Below are 12,076 nucleotides of genomic sequence, written 5' to 3' on the forward strand. Positions count from 1 at the left end.
GCAACAAAATGTCCATATTTTGTGCTGGAGGTGGGAAGCTTATTGTTAAGAAAGGCTTGCAGCCTCACCTCTCTCATGCGTGGTTGCCAGATTTCATCATTGTTGATAAGTGAGCTTTCAGTCGAATTGCTTGCATCTTGTAAGAAAAAGTGTCATCGGTCAGTATTAACATATCAAAAATGCAATAAAAGCGATATAAATGTACAAAAATAAGTGAGGTTACCAAGGTATGAATTGTCATAAACGTTTAGCTATGTTATTTTTGTACCCGGTACTCAGGTAGGAAATATATCTGCTCCAACAATGCGAAGTGTCTGGAAATTTCAAAGACACACATGGAAAGCTTATGGTTGCTGACTAGAAACCTTGGTAATTTGACTGGAGAAAGTTACAATGACCTTGACTGCAAATAATTGTTGAAACTATGCGAATAACTTTATCGATGGAATATTTTCAGAAACGTATAATTTTGGTGATCAAACATTGGTGTAATCGTCCCATAGGACGTTTTGAATACCCCAAGAGAGTCAAACTAACCTTCAGCCTTTGGGCATTTCCATTGTGGCAAAGACAAAATGGCCAATGTCGGGGTAATATAAGAGAACGATCCTCCTTGAACAATGGGAAGCCTGCAAGTTTTAAATGAATAAAAAAGGGCCTTGGAAGCAATTTTGTAGTCAGTATTAAGAAGGGAGATTGGAAGTAAATTGTTGAGTCTACCACAGGGTTGCCTTTCTTTGGGAGTAGCGTAATGATGCCTCTCTTTTGACTGACCGATAATGCAACTTTTACGAAGGCGTAATTAATGCTTACTACAACATCATCAGCGATGTCCTTCATCCTCGTTCCCGGGGCCTACGATCTTCTGGTCAGCGGTTGGATCGTAGGCCTTGGTAACAGCCGTTACCAGATGTCGTGAATTTCACGACATCCGGTAGCGCACGCTTAGTGTGATAAATTACCATTGCGCTTGCTCAGTATTATCATTGCTCAGTACTGCTCAGTATAGGCCATTTTCATGATGGCGTCATTTGACTACAACTACCAGAATTCATTTTGTTTTCCTTTTCAAATTCAAGTTTTGTAATCCCAGTGGAGAGCAAAGAACAATAGCTCTAATTAGCATGAGAAAACAAAAAACTGAAGGATTCTGGTAGTTGTAGTCAAATGACGCCATAGTGAAAATGTCCTATTAGGAAGTAAAGACAAATGCGCAGAAGCGTAGCATTTTTCACCTTATAGCGCATCAGGTTTTCGACAGCCAATAAAAAAAAGATATTTTTGGATGGACCCAGAGCCACTCGTTCAACAATTAAAAAAAAACGTTGGGGCTCTGGGGACGAAAATGCGATGTCCTTCCAAAACAATTTATAGAATTCTGGAGTGAAGCCATCTGAACCCGGGGATTTACGATTTTCCATATCAGCGAGGGCCTTGCGGCATTCTGAATTTTGAATAAGTTTGCCTGTTCCTTGAGGATAGAATCTGCGTCATCTACTTCCTGGCTGTTAAAGGTTTCAAACAAATATATGTCTACTCTATGCTGGATAGCACTTTATGCCGTTGTGAAAAATACTCTGGCCTGGTGTGAGCTGAAGTGGCCCAAGACCGCCGCCATCTGTCCACTAGAATCCAATCGTCGCTCCTTCGTTGTTGACTTCCGTTTTGGTATGCTTCTCTGTTCACACTACTCAAGAAAGGGTCACGAAAACCTATTCGATATGTGACGATTCACTTTCAAGACCGAAGCAGCGCAGTATCTGGCATCAAAATCTATCCGAAATCGGCGTTTTGTATGTGAACGAAAGCTGTATCCGATATGTTTTTGGTGCCGGCACAAGAGCTTTCTGGTATAGTGTAGACAGCCTGAGCTACAGGAAGACTCGTGATAGCCGATACCAACTACCTGCCCAAACAACCAGCCAGGTTCAGATCAGTCAATTGTCCTGTGCATTGTTAGGATGAGCAATGTCGAACGTGTCCTACGTGGCAATAAAATCCCGTTATCACGAGCTTCCACGACCATGGTACGTGTTGAATGCTGCACCTTTCATATTTCATGAGCAAGCGTAAAATTTACTATGCTTCTCTCTTTGCCAAAAGATGGAACCTGACATGAACCACATTGTAATTTTTCGTGAGAAAATTCATAAGGGTCAGCAGTTATTTTATCAGGGGAAAGTCCATTTTTTACAATCTTACTTTAATTTGATCAGTGGAAATTGCCTACCTTACTCCAATAGTGCACTGTAGTAATGTTACAATTCCTGACATGAAAAATAGGGTACTCAACACTTCACTGATGACAAGTGTGTTATTGGCAAAACACATTGGACCGCTGAGAATGAAGGGAATGCCTAATGTCGATCCTGACATGGTTAGGTAATGCTATTAAAATAAGGAAAGTCATATTAATACAAAGACTTGGTACATATCAATCGTCCTTAAACAAGCTTTTCCCCGGGTCACAACAAATACCTAAACAGTAGTACAATGATATGAGGGTTAACTGCTCTTGAAACAACTTGACGTTAATTTGTTGGAAATGCAATTACAATTAGGATTATCAATGGATGAAGTGTATCCTCCCATATCGGCCGCCATGTTTGAAAAGGACGCTAAAATCCTCCGCTGACCAGCTGGACAGCAAAATTGAATTAAACATCGGGTTACTGAATTGATAAAGCGTGCAATGAATAAATAATTTTTACAGATATACAATGAAAATGACAAGACAAATATTTGAATCGCTGAATATAGATTAAAGATTCAGGGAGCTGTTGAACAGACTACCGCCGAACAAGATTTCCGACATAGAACCCGCCGACACAGCTTTGGAGGTCGATGAGAGTAGATCGAGTAAAGAGGAGGTCAAGAGAGCCATCAGCCATCTGACGAATGGAAAGGCACCTGGTCCAGATGGCATACCCCCAGAAGCCATCAAGACAGACCTGGAAACCTCGGCTGCGATGTTATACAACCTGTTTGGTAAGATCTGGGAAACAAATGAGAAACCAGATGACTGGAAAGAAGGCAAGCTGATCAAGCTCCCGAAAAGGGGAGATCTGAAGAAGTGAAAGAACTGGAGAGGCATCATTCTGTTATCAACTTCCGGAAAAGTGTGGACAGGATAATCCTTGAGAGACTGAAAGCAGAGGTGGATGATCGTCTGAGAGATCAACAGGCTGAGTTCCGGAATGAATGGATCACATAGCCACCTTGAGGATCATTGTGGAGAAGTCTCTCGAGTGGAACTCTCCCGTCTTTGTGACCTTTGTGGATTATGAGAAGGCCTTTAACAGCATTGATAGGGTAGTGTACGTGTTGTGGAAGTTGTTATGTCATATGGCATCCCTGAGAAATATAGCGTTCTCATGTAGAAGAACTACGAGAAATGCACCTCTAGAGTTATCCAAAAAGAGCTGTTTGAGATGCTAAAAGGAGTGCTCCAGGGATGCCTGTCGTCACCCTTTTTGTTCCTGCTACCCAGCGACTGGATAATGCGGCAGACGACAGAGGCAAATCGTGATGGCATACAGTGGACCCTCGCAACGCTTCTTGAAGATCTGGACTTCGCCGACGACATCACCCTCCTCTCCCATAACCATCAGGGTATGCAAGCCAAAGTAACACGGCTTGCAAAGGTCTCAGCAAAGACGGGCCTTAGGATCAGGGCAAATCCAAGATAAAGGTGATGAGGGAACGTGGATAACATTAAGCTAGATGGGGAAGCAATTGATGAAGTGGAGGACTTCACATACCTTGGCAGCAACATCAGCAAGGATGGTGGGTCTGATCGGGACGTCCTGGCAAGGATTGGGAAGGCAAGAACTGCTTTTGCAATACTAAGGCCTGTATGGATATCAAATGTGATATCCAGAAAGACCAAGTTAAGGATATTCAACACCAACGTGAAATCTGTCCTCCTGTATGGTTTAGAGACATGGAAAGCAACCAAAGGAACCTTCAGGAAACTGTCGTGCTTTGTCATCAGATGCCTGAGGACCATCATGGGCATCCATAGGCCAGAAGTAATAAAGGAGCGATGAACTGTGGGAAAGAGCTGAACAGGAGAGAATCAACACCCAGATAAGAAGGCGCAAGTGGAGTTGGATCGGGGACACTTTCAGAAAACCAACAAGCAATGTCACTAGGCATGCACTGAGATGGAACCCACAGGGAAAGAGAGGTCGAGGTCTCCCCAGAAACAGCTGTAAGAGAACGGTAGATGATGAGGTGGGCAAGGCAGGATACACCTGGAGGGAGTTTGAAACGCTAGCCCAAAACAGATTGAGATGGCAAGAAATTTCCATGGACCTATGCTCCACTGGGAGTAGTAAGGAATAAGCCAAGTAAGTCACTGATTTTACCCTAGTGGAAAGAGAGAGACGCGAGGGGGGGGGGGGGGGGGGTCTAGTTTTATTCCAAGCCAACTTTAACAGCGGGACACAAGTTAAGTTTTTTTTTCAAGTTCACAAGTTTTATTTATTCACAACTTAAGTTATAGCTATGCTGGCTTGCAATTAGCGAAGAGCTAATCGCGGCAAGCCAGACTGTACACAAAATATATATTTTTTTAACATTACATAAAACAATAACAATGATAATGTGTGAAGAGAAAAACTAGAAAATAACGAAGTGTAACAAGGAAAACTGAGTCTAACTAAACTTCGGTCGGAATTCTAATCTTTCATTTTATTAATTATGGTATCTATCTCGACATAGGAGTTTTCAATTTCTAGTATTTCAGTTAGTTTTGTCCTAACGGTTTTTTTTTATCAAGTTTTTGGATAGGTTTTTGAGACTAGTTGGTATCCCATTCCAGATTTTAACGCCAACACGCGAAAAGGCCTTAGTTTGAACGTTAAGTCCGGATTGTTTAGTAACATAATGTTCAGATGTTATATGATGCTTCTTGACAAAAAACGTGTTAAAAAATCTAATTAAGACGGTATCTATCAGTCAATCATCCCGACAACGAAATCTAGTTAATTAAAAACCTCTTTGTCTGTAAACATCAGCGCAGCAGGCGCACCTCAAGTCCGCTAAAACAATAATTGCACAGAGTAAAAGTTCTGGCACTGCACTAAAAGACGTACTTGAAAGCGTCGTGCACTCAAACCTAAAAAGCGATGATACTATCGATAGCTTTGTCATGTCAAAACAGGAAAGCAGTCGGGTATGTCGTGTTCAATCGGGGTCTCTTATTAAACGGCAAAAATATTTACACAAAATATTTCCGTTTAACTAATGCCCAACGAAACGGGGTAACACTGTTACGGTTCGGTCTCACTAGAAATCACACAAAATACAAGTCAAATTGTTTTTCGTAATAAACATATCAACACCGAGGTTTTCGTATTCATTTGTTGTTTAACTAAAACCGCAAATCTAAATAATGACCTTTCTTTCTGTATTCAACAAGTACCCCTCGTTATAAATTTCGCTAAACTGCCTCCTTTCTGTCTAACTATTTTCCCTAGTTACAGTAGAATCCCGCCTGATGACCAGCTCGTTATTACGGCCAGTTTTCTGTGTGTACTGTTTGGTTTCAGTTTTTGAGGCTAAAACTTCGTGACAATTTTTGCCGGAGCAATTTGCTCAATAGGCGAGTATTCAATTTTGATGCAAATTGGGTCAATGTGCGCGGTCAAATGTTACAAGTTTCTTTTCTAACAAAAAAAAAAAAAAAAAAAAAAAAAAAGATCGCCTCCAGCTTTTCTGCTATCAATGCGTTGAAGAATAAAACAATTATTCTGCTCAATCTTGCGAAATATCGCCTGACTTTAGCCAACTAGGCCTATGGCCTCGTCGGCTAAGTATCAGGCGATATTCCGCGCGATTTCGCAGGATAATTGTTAATTATTCAGCAAAAAGATTCTTCTCCATGCAGTGTTATGGACAAAAAGGTCAGTTCTTGCGGTTATTTCTAACTACACTAACCCGATCGAAAACAGAACAATCGCATTGGTTTGAAAGTAATGAACCGTTACAAATTTACCTAATTCATAGCATACGAGGTCTTTGGTGGTAAAGTGTAAAGTATGCGCATGATTGCACTTTAAGAGGTAATACGTTTTTTATTGCTTCGCTCTAATTGAACTCCTCTGCTCCCTGTGTTGAAATCAGACATCATCCTCAAGCTGTGATGCCGCCTATACCCTTCTTGTTCCCAAACGGAACAACGGCATGTGTTAAATAGAAAGTGCTCGAGAATTGTACTGTTCCATTTGGCGAAAAATTCTCATTAGTTTTTTCCATACAAATGGAAAGCGCTCTATTAACACGTTTCTCGTCAAGCAGAATCAAATAATTTATACCAAGCTGTTAAGTTGGCTTGGTTTTAAACTAAACTCCCCTCCTCGTGTCGTAATCTTGCCATTCACCAGAGCAAAATCAGTAGGGTCCGGTAAGATTTCAGAACATCCTAAATCTCGTCATGGACGGTGAGAACTTGTTTCATGAGCGCCAGCGGTTTTCGTTTAAACCTAAATGCGGTTCTAAAGGTCTTTATAGATTACTTAATTACCTGAAAACCCAACAGTAAGCAGATATACCATGGTGGATTCTCATCGATAAGGTACGACAAGCCAAGAACTCTCTTTTTCTCTTTAGGCCTCGTAGGATCACTCCGGTCTGTCATCTTGAATCCAAGACAAGCAAATCAGTCAAAGTACCACAAACCAAGAATGTATACCCTTGGACCAACTGTATTTGGTTGAAATTTGTTTGAGATTCCCAACACATCCAAAGAGAATATAAGCACTGCTCGCAGTTAGCTACAGCTATTCGAGGCGAGCAGTGGTTTTGACGCATAAAAAACAACAGCAGTGTAGTGCTACCTTTTTCTTAACAGGCATCAAATATTGATAAATCACTTCGAGTTGGTGCTGATCTAGTTCCACTCCAGTGGCACTGGAACAAAACACTTACGGATTTCTTAATTCCCGTTTCAGGAGAAAACGGTCGCTGGCATGGCATCAGTAAGGAACTTAAGCAACGACAGCGGCAACGGAAAATATAACTTCGCTATTATTCCTATTGATTCACCTTCTACAATGTAGACGAAGCATCTGTGAACTAAATTGATAGTAACGGCGTTTAAGTCAAGAAGAGGAATGAAAAATTCACCGTCGTGTGCTCATGTTCTCCACAAAACCTTGAATTTGGTCATTTCACGTTGTTGTTTTGCTGATTACAGCAAACTGAGAAATGTACAGAAACATATAACTTACGTGCAAGGCGATTGTTTTGGCTCATTAAACTTTTTGTTTTGTGGCGTTGGCGTTGCCGTTGCCGTCGTTGTTGCTCAAGTTACCCAGCGTTGACTGGACTACAAACCGTTCGCAAAGCTAAGTAGCAGTAACAAATTTTTCGTGCAATTACGTTGCCTACAGCACACCTTAAAACCGAACCGGCACTCGTAGGCCTTACCTCTATCTCTTGGGTGCCCATTGAGGTGTTCTCAATCCCACTTAGCACTTTCTTCTTTTAAGTCCGATAACAGCAACAAAGGCGAAATAAAACCGCACGTCACGAGACGCTAAAGAAGCTCAAATAGCTCTTGAACCGAAAGCGGATCTTATCAAAAGTTGCACTAATCCGTTTCTTCTTTATTTCATGAAGGCGCTCTTGGAACAACTGAGACCATGACTTTAAATTAGCTGAATATTCGTAATGGATGGGTGGATGATAAAAGGCTTTTGAATAACAAAGCCATGAAAGGAGCATAATTTAAATTACAAATGAGTGATGTTCGACGTTCTTAATTCCTTTCTGACCAAGGAAACAGGGAGAAGAAACTGAGACTTAAATTGTGGAGAAGAGAGTAAAGATGAACCCGCACGAAATAGAGCCAGAGGTAAGGTGACTGAGTCAGGCATGAAAACGGAGTCAAGCAGAACTGTATTATGACATTAAATCAATTACAGTGGGTGTTAGGGTTTGATAAATAATGGGGGAATAATTTTGTGCGTAATACTTCACATTTCAGCGTCTGTGCGAATGTTTTCTTTCATCAAGAGAGTCGATAGAGTAAACATAAGAGCTACTGTTTCGGTTTTCAAGTAACCGACCGTGGAACATAGCGGACGAATGTGTTCAGTGCCGCTCTGTTTTAAAGTTGCTATTTGTGTTATTGTTAAGGACGTTAGATATATGCATGTTGGCTCTGGTGACCTATACCTTGGCTGAGAAACTGCAACCCCATACTCACACGTCAACATGCAAGATAAACATGCAGGCATCCATCGTATTTTATGATACGTCTGACCATTTTAATGGTTTACAGAAATGGTTGCCATCTTGGAGTCAACATACCCAAGGTTAGTCGTTGTCGCTCTAGGCAAAAGTTCCGCCATGATGAGCTTTACTCGACTCAGGAATTCCCAACTGGACGTCTCTTGACGTCACACTATAATTAAATTTTTGGCCAAGAAATCCATCAATGAAGGCGATAAGCTCATCACGAAAGGTGTTTCGTGTCTAGGGCAGAAGCATATCAAATTCTTGTTTGGGAGCGATAAGATTGTATTTGAAATTAACTTAACCAATGATCGGGAGAACAGTTAATTTTTTTTTATCGAACAACCATTTTAAGCGGCGAGATGAAGTTTGCGTGCGCCTCAACAATGGCGCTCATTGCAGAGGCAATTTTTCGCTTCATGGGATTTCTGGCTCAACTCTGAGCCCGGCGTCTCTAAAGTCAACTGGTCGACCGTAAGGTCAGCCTGTTTGTCAAAGGAAAGTTCTTTCAGCTTTTACCAAGAAAGATCTGTCGTGTTGGGGTCGGCGAAATGGAGAGCACGTTCCGAGAAACTGGTTTTCAGGCAGAGCTATCAAAAACATAAAGGAAGCTTACGGAAACACTTTGTTTGGCCTCTGTGGGGAGTTCATAAAGGAGCCGTCGTCTATCTGTGATGGATTTTCGTCTTCAGATACTTTCACTAGAGTTTTGGAGATAAAAAAACATTGTTGGACAGCTTTATTTTAAAACTTTAAGGAAACAGCAGAAACGACAAAGCGCGGAGAGGAAGAGAGAAGAGTGTGATAGAAAAGACAGCGCTGAACAGAGTGATGCGCAATGTAGCGGAAACCAGGATCAGTGGAATACTGTACGGTGACCACAAAGGTGGGAAAGGCTGACAAAATGAAGATAGATCATATCACAGAACCTCCAGCCAAGAAACACCGAAAATTAGGGGATAAGAACTACGAACAGGCTGAAGCACAGTGTAGTGGAAGCCAGGCTTGGAAGGCGCTACAATTGGTTGGGAATTGTACGGCGACCACTGTAGAACAGGCCGAGAAAATTGAGAAATCACGAAGCACAAAAGCAGAAGGCAAAGAGACCCCACCCTCCTGAGAATGAGAGGTTTTTCCTGGAAATTGACCCGAAGAATATTAAACCCTTAGGAAAGATAATAAGTTCGGAACTTTTCGAGTGTATCAATTTACCCAATACAAAGATTTAAAGCTGATGGTGAATCGAAAGAGTTTCGAGGCCGCAACGGGCGCCGGACAACACGAGAAGCTCAAAAGAGAGGTGATGCACGAGGCAATCACAATTGCCGATTTAGGAGTTTACCCAGGTTTACCATTTCTGTTTGGCGTCCAAGCTAAAATAACACCCTATGGTGTTGTTCTGCAATTTCTCGGAACAAAAGATCACAGTCTGGCGATGTAGCGTTCCGCTTCAGAGAAGAAACTGAGCAAAAACGAGAAGACGAGTGTCTCGGACAATGTCGCTGAAGCACTACAGCACATTCACTCCAAAGGATACAATGACCTTAAAGCGAACAATGTGGATTTAGAGAGGAGACATGGCATGCAGTTCAATCGGCAGTCATCATTGACTTTGGTAAACGTACTAGCAAAATAGGAGCAGAAGATTGCTCCAGAAATCGTCAGTGGCCAAGCTATCGCATCGGCTGCCAGCGATGTATATTCGTTTAGCAAATTGGTTGACTTTATCTGTAAGAGGGCAGATTTAAACCTGGGCGCAAAACTCTCGTTATTGAAGAATCTGGCTTTGTCAGAGAACGTTGTATCTAGGCCACGGCTCACTGATTTCGTTTTCAATTGGAAATGCAAATGGAAATTTTTCAAGTTGATACAAGGTTACTAACTTTTCATTCAGTTTGATAAGAATATATACAAAGGGAACAATGCGGGACCTTTATTTTTTGCATTCGTTTAAGGGTGCAATAATTGTGGAATTCATCAGTTATCGAGTTACATCAGTATTATGAAATTTAAAGACGTTCGTTTTAAAATGCAAATAAAAAAAAAACGCAGCAGAAGCACCTGAAGTCCGCTAACACAACAATTAGACAGAGTAAAAGTTCTGGCAGTGCACTAAAAGACGTACTTGAAAGCGTCGTGCACTCAAACCTACAACACGATGATACTCTCGATAGCTTTTTTCAATGTCAAAACAGGAAAACAGTCGGGTATGTCGCGTTTAATCTGGGTTGCTTATTAAACGGCAAAAATGTTTACACAAAATCGACCGGCTCGGTCTGACTAGACATCACACAAAATACAAGTCAAATTGTTTTTTGTAATAAACATATAAACACCGAGGTTTTCGTATCCATTTGTTGTTTGGCTAAAACCGCAAATCTAAATAATGACCTTTCTTTCTGTATTCAACAGGTACCCCTCGTTATAAATTTCGCTAAACTGCCTCCTTTCTGTCTAACTATTTTCGCTAGTTACAGTAGAACCCCGCCAGATGACCAGCTCGTTATTAAAGCCACTTTTCTGTGTGTACTGTTTGGTTTCAGCTTTTGAGGCTAAAACTTGGTGGAAATTTTTGCCGGAGCAATTGGCGCACTAGACGAGTACTCAATTTTGATGCAAGCTGGGTCAACGCTCTCGATTTCATTCAAACTTGAACAAAGCTGCCACTTCCATTCATGCACGTCCGTGCGCGATCAAATGTTACAAGTTTCTTTTCTAACAAAAAAAAAAAGATCGCCTCCAGCTTTTCTGCTATCAATGTGTTGAATAATAAAACAATTATTCTGCTCAATCTTGCGAAATATCGCCTGACTTTAGCCAACTAGGCCTATGGCCTCGTCGGCTAAGTATCAGGCGATATTCCGCGCGATTTCGCAGGATAATTGTTAATTATTTAGTAAAAAGATTTTTCTCCATGCAGTGTTATGGACAAAAAGGTCAGTTCTTGCGGTTATTTCTAACTACACTAACCCGATCGAAAACAGAACAATCGCATTGGTTTGAAAGTAATGAACCGTTACAAATTTACATAATTCATAGCATACGAGGTCTTTGGTGGTAAAGTATGCGCATGATTACACTTGAAGAGGTAATACGTTTTTTATTGCCTCGCTCTAATTGAACTCCTCTGCTCCCTGTGTTGATATCAGACATCATCCTCAAGCTGTGATGCCGCCAACACCCTTCTTGCTCCCCAACGGAACAACGGCATGTGTTAAATGGAAAGTGCTCGAGAATTGTACTGTTTCATTTGGCGAAAAATTCTCATTAGTTTTTCCATACAAATGGAAAGCGCTCTGTTAACACGTTTCTCGTCCAGCAGAATCAAATAATTTTTAATCAAGCTGTCAAGTTAGCTTGGTTTAAGACTAAACTCCCCTCCTCGCGTCTTAATTTTGCCATTCACTAGGGCAAAATCAGTAGAGTCCGCTAATATTTCAGAACATCCTAAATCTCGTCATGGACGGTGAGAACTTGTTTCATGAGCACCAGCGGTTTGCGTTTAAACCTAAATGCGGTTCTAAAGGTCTTTATAGATTACTTAATTACCTGAAAACCCAACAGTAAGCAGATATACCATGGTGGATTCTCATCGATAAGGTACGACAAGCCAAGAACTCTCTTTTTCTCTTTAGGCCTCGTAGGATCACTCCGGTCTGTCATCTTGAATCCAAGACAAGCAAATCAGTCAAAGTACCACAGACCAAGGATGTATACCCTTAAACCAACCGTATTTGGTTGAAATTTGTTTGAGATTCCCAACACATACAAAGAGAAGATAAGCACTGCTCGCAGTTAGCTACAGCTATTCGAGGCAAGCAGTGGTTTTGAC

The 12,076-nt window shown here is 41.3% G+C and overlaps 1 protein-coding gene across 2 annotated transcripts in view; it reads right to left on the reverse strand.

Annotated features, from left to right (window-relative positions):
* Nucleotides 1-7,723, reverse strand: part of LOC146460376 (solute carrier family 23 member 1-like) — a 13,650-nt gene extending 5,927 nt beyond the window's left edge. Inside the window, exons 1-5 of one of the 2 annotated variants that reach the window (XM_085088553.1) lie at nt 7,435-7,693; nt 6,530-6,643; nt 2,231-2,388; nt 538-629; nt 69-136 (exon numbers count right to left, since the gene is read on the reverse strand). In XM_085088553.1, the coding sequence (XP_084944679.1) occupies nt 69-136; nt 538-629; nt 2,231-2,388; nt 6,530-6,643; nt 7,435-7,455 (453 nt within the window). In that variant the 5' untranslated portion in view covers nt 7,456-7,693. Of the gene's footprint in view, nt 1-68; nt 137-537; nt 630-2,230; nt 2,389-6,529; nt 6,644-7,434 lie in introns of both variants that reach the window. The other variant, XM_085088554.1, reaches the window with a different exon arrangement.
* Nucleotides 7,724-12,076: the final 4,353 nt, after the last annotated feature.

This window comes from Pavona decussata, unplaced genomic scaffold (assembly GCF_977016875.1).
Source record: "Pavona decussata unplaced genomic scaffold, jaPavDecu1.1 SCAFFOLD_214, whole genome shotgun sequence".
Classification (NCBI taxonomy): Eukaryota; Metazoa; Cnidaria; class Anthozoa; order Scleractinia; family Agariciidae; genus Pavona; species Pavona decussata.